This window comes from Rhinopithecus bieti, unplaced genomic scaffold (genome assembly GCF_001698545.2).
Source record: "Rhinopithecus bieti isolate Rb0 unplaced genomic scaffold, ASM169854v2 scaffold_12046, whole genome shotgun sequence".
Taxonomy (NCBI): Eukaryota; Metazoa; Chordata; class Mammalia; order Primates; family Cercopithecidae; genus Rhinopithecus; species Rhinopithecus bieti.
In genome coordinates, this window is record NW_016884968.1 from 1 (window position 1) to 1,010 (window position 1,010).

The following is a 1,010-nucleotide window of genomic DNA, read 5'->3' on the forward strand; positions in this document are numbered from 1 at the left end:
GTATGGCCGCAGCCCGTCGGCAGTTGCCATGCAGGCTGGCCCTCGTGCACTGGCTGTTCAGCGTGGCATGAACATGGGGGTTAATCTGATGCCTACCCCTGCCTATAATGTCAATTCCATGAATATGAACACCTTGAATGCCATGAACAGCTATCGAATGACACAGCCCATGATGAACAGCAGTTACCATAGTAACCCTGCCTACATGAACCAGACAGCACAGTATCCTATGCAGATGCAGATGGGAATGATGGGGAGCCAGGCCTATACCCAGCAGCCTATGCAGCCAAACCCTCACGGGAACATGATGTACACGGGCCCCTCCCATCACAGCTACATGAACGCTGCTGGCGTGCCCAAGCAGTCACTCAATGGACCTTACATGAGAAGATGAGCAAGATGGACTTGCAATCAAAACTTAAATATATATAAATAAAGGAACCTTTTATACTGACAAACCAGAGAAAATGGACCTTTTCCAGTTAAAATATTGCTGTAGATTTAGAGGAATTTTCTTTGGTTTATTTTATTTTATAGAAAACCTGATCTTCTCTTTTTTTGGGTTCATTTTGTTCTGGGTTTTGGTTTTCTTCACAATCTTGAACATTTTACAGTAGAACTCATCTAAAATGGATTTGGGGATGGGGAAACATGCACAAAATCTTTTCATAATTAAAAGAGCCTTACTTTCTTTACATACCACATGGACAGAATTTGTGTAAAAGTGAATTATCTTTATTTTAAAATGTATGTTTCCCCTCACTGTTTGCAGCTCCCAATGTTGTCATTTTAAATGTTATATACATCTCAAGGGTTAACCAGACCCTTTCCTCCAAACCCAACCTTTCATTTCCTACTTCATTCCAGCAGGAGGCACTTAGGGGAGACTTGGACGGGGACATGGAGAACAACCCAAGCTCCTTAAAGTTATTATTATTGTTAATATTATTATTATTATTATTAATAAAGTGAGGCAGGAAAATGCTTCTCCTTTTAAAATCCCCTCCACT

The 1,010-nt window shown here is 41.0% G+C and overlaps 1 protein-coding gene across 1 annotated transcript; it reads left to right on the forward strand.

The window, feature by feature from the left end:
- Positions 1 to 4: 4 nt before the first annotated feature.
- On the forward strand, positions 5 to 1,004 carry LOC108525824 (histone acetyltransferase KAT6A-like; the record flags this gene model as incomplete). Its single annotated transcript, XM_017866640.1, has 1 exon — positions 5 to 1,004. A coding segment is annotated over one exon (390 nt), but the record flags the coding sequence as incomplete, so codon positions are not given.
- Positions 1,005 to 1,010: the final 6 nt, after the last annotated feature.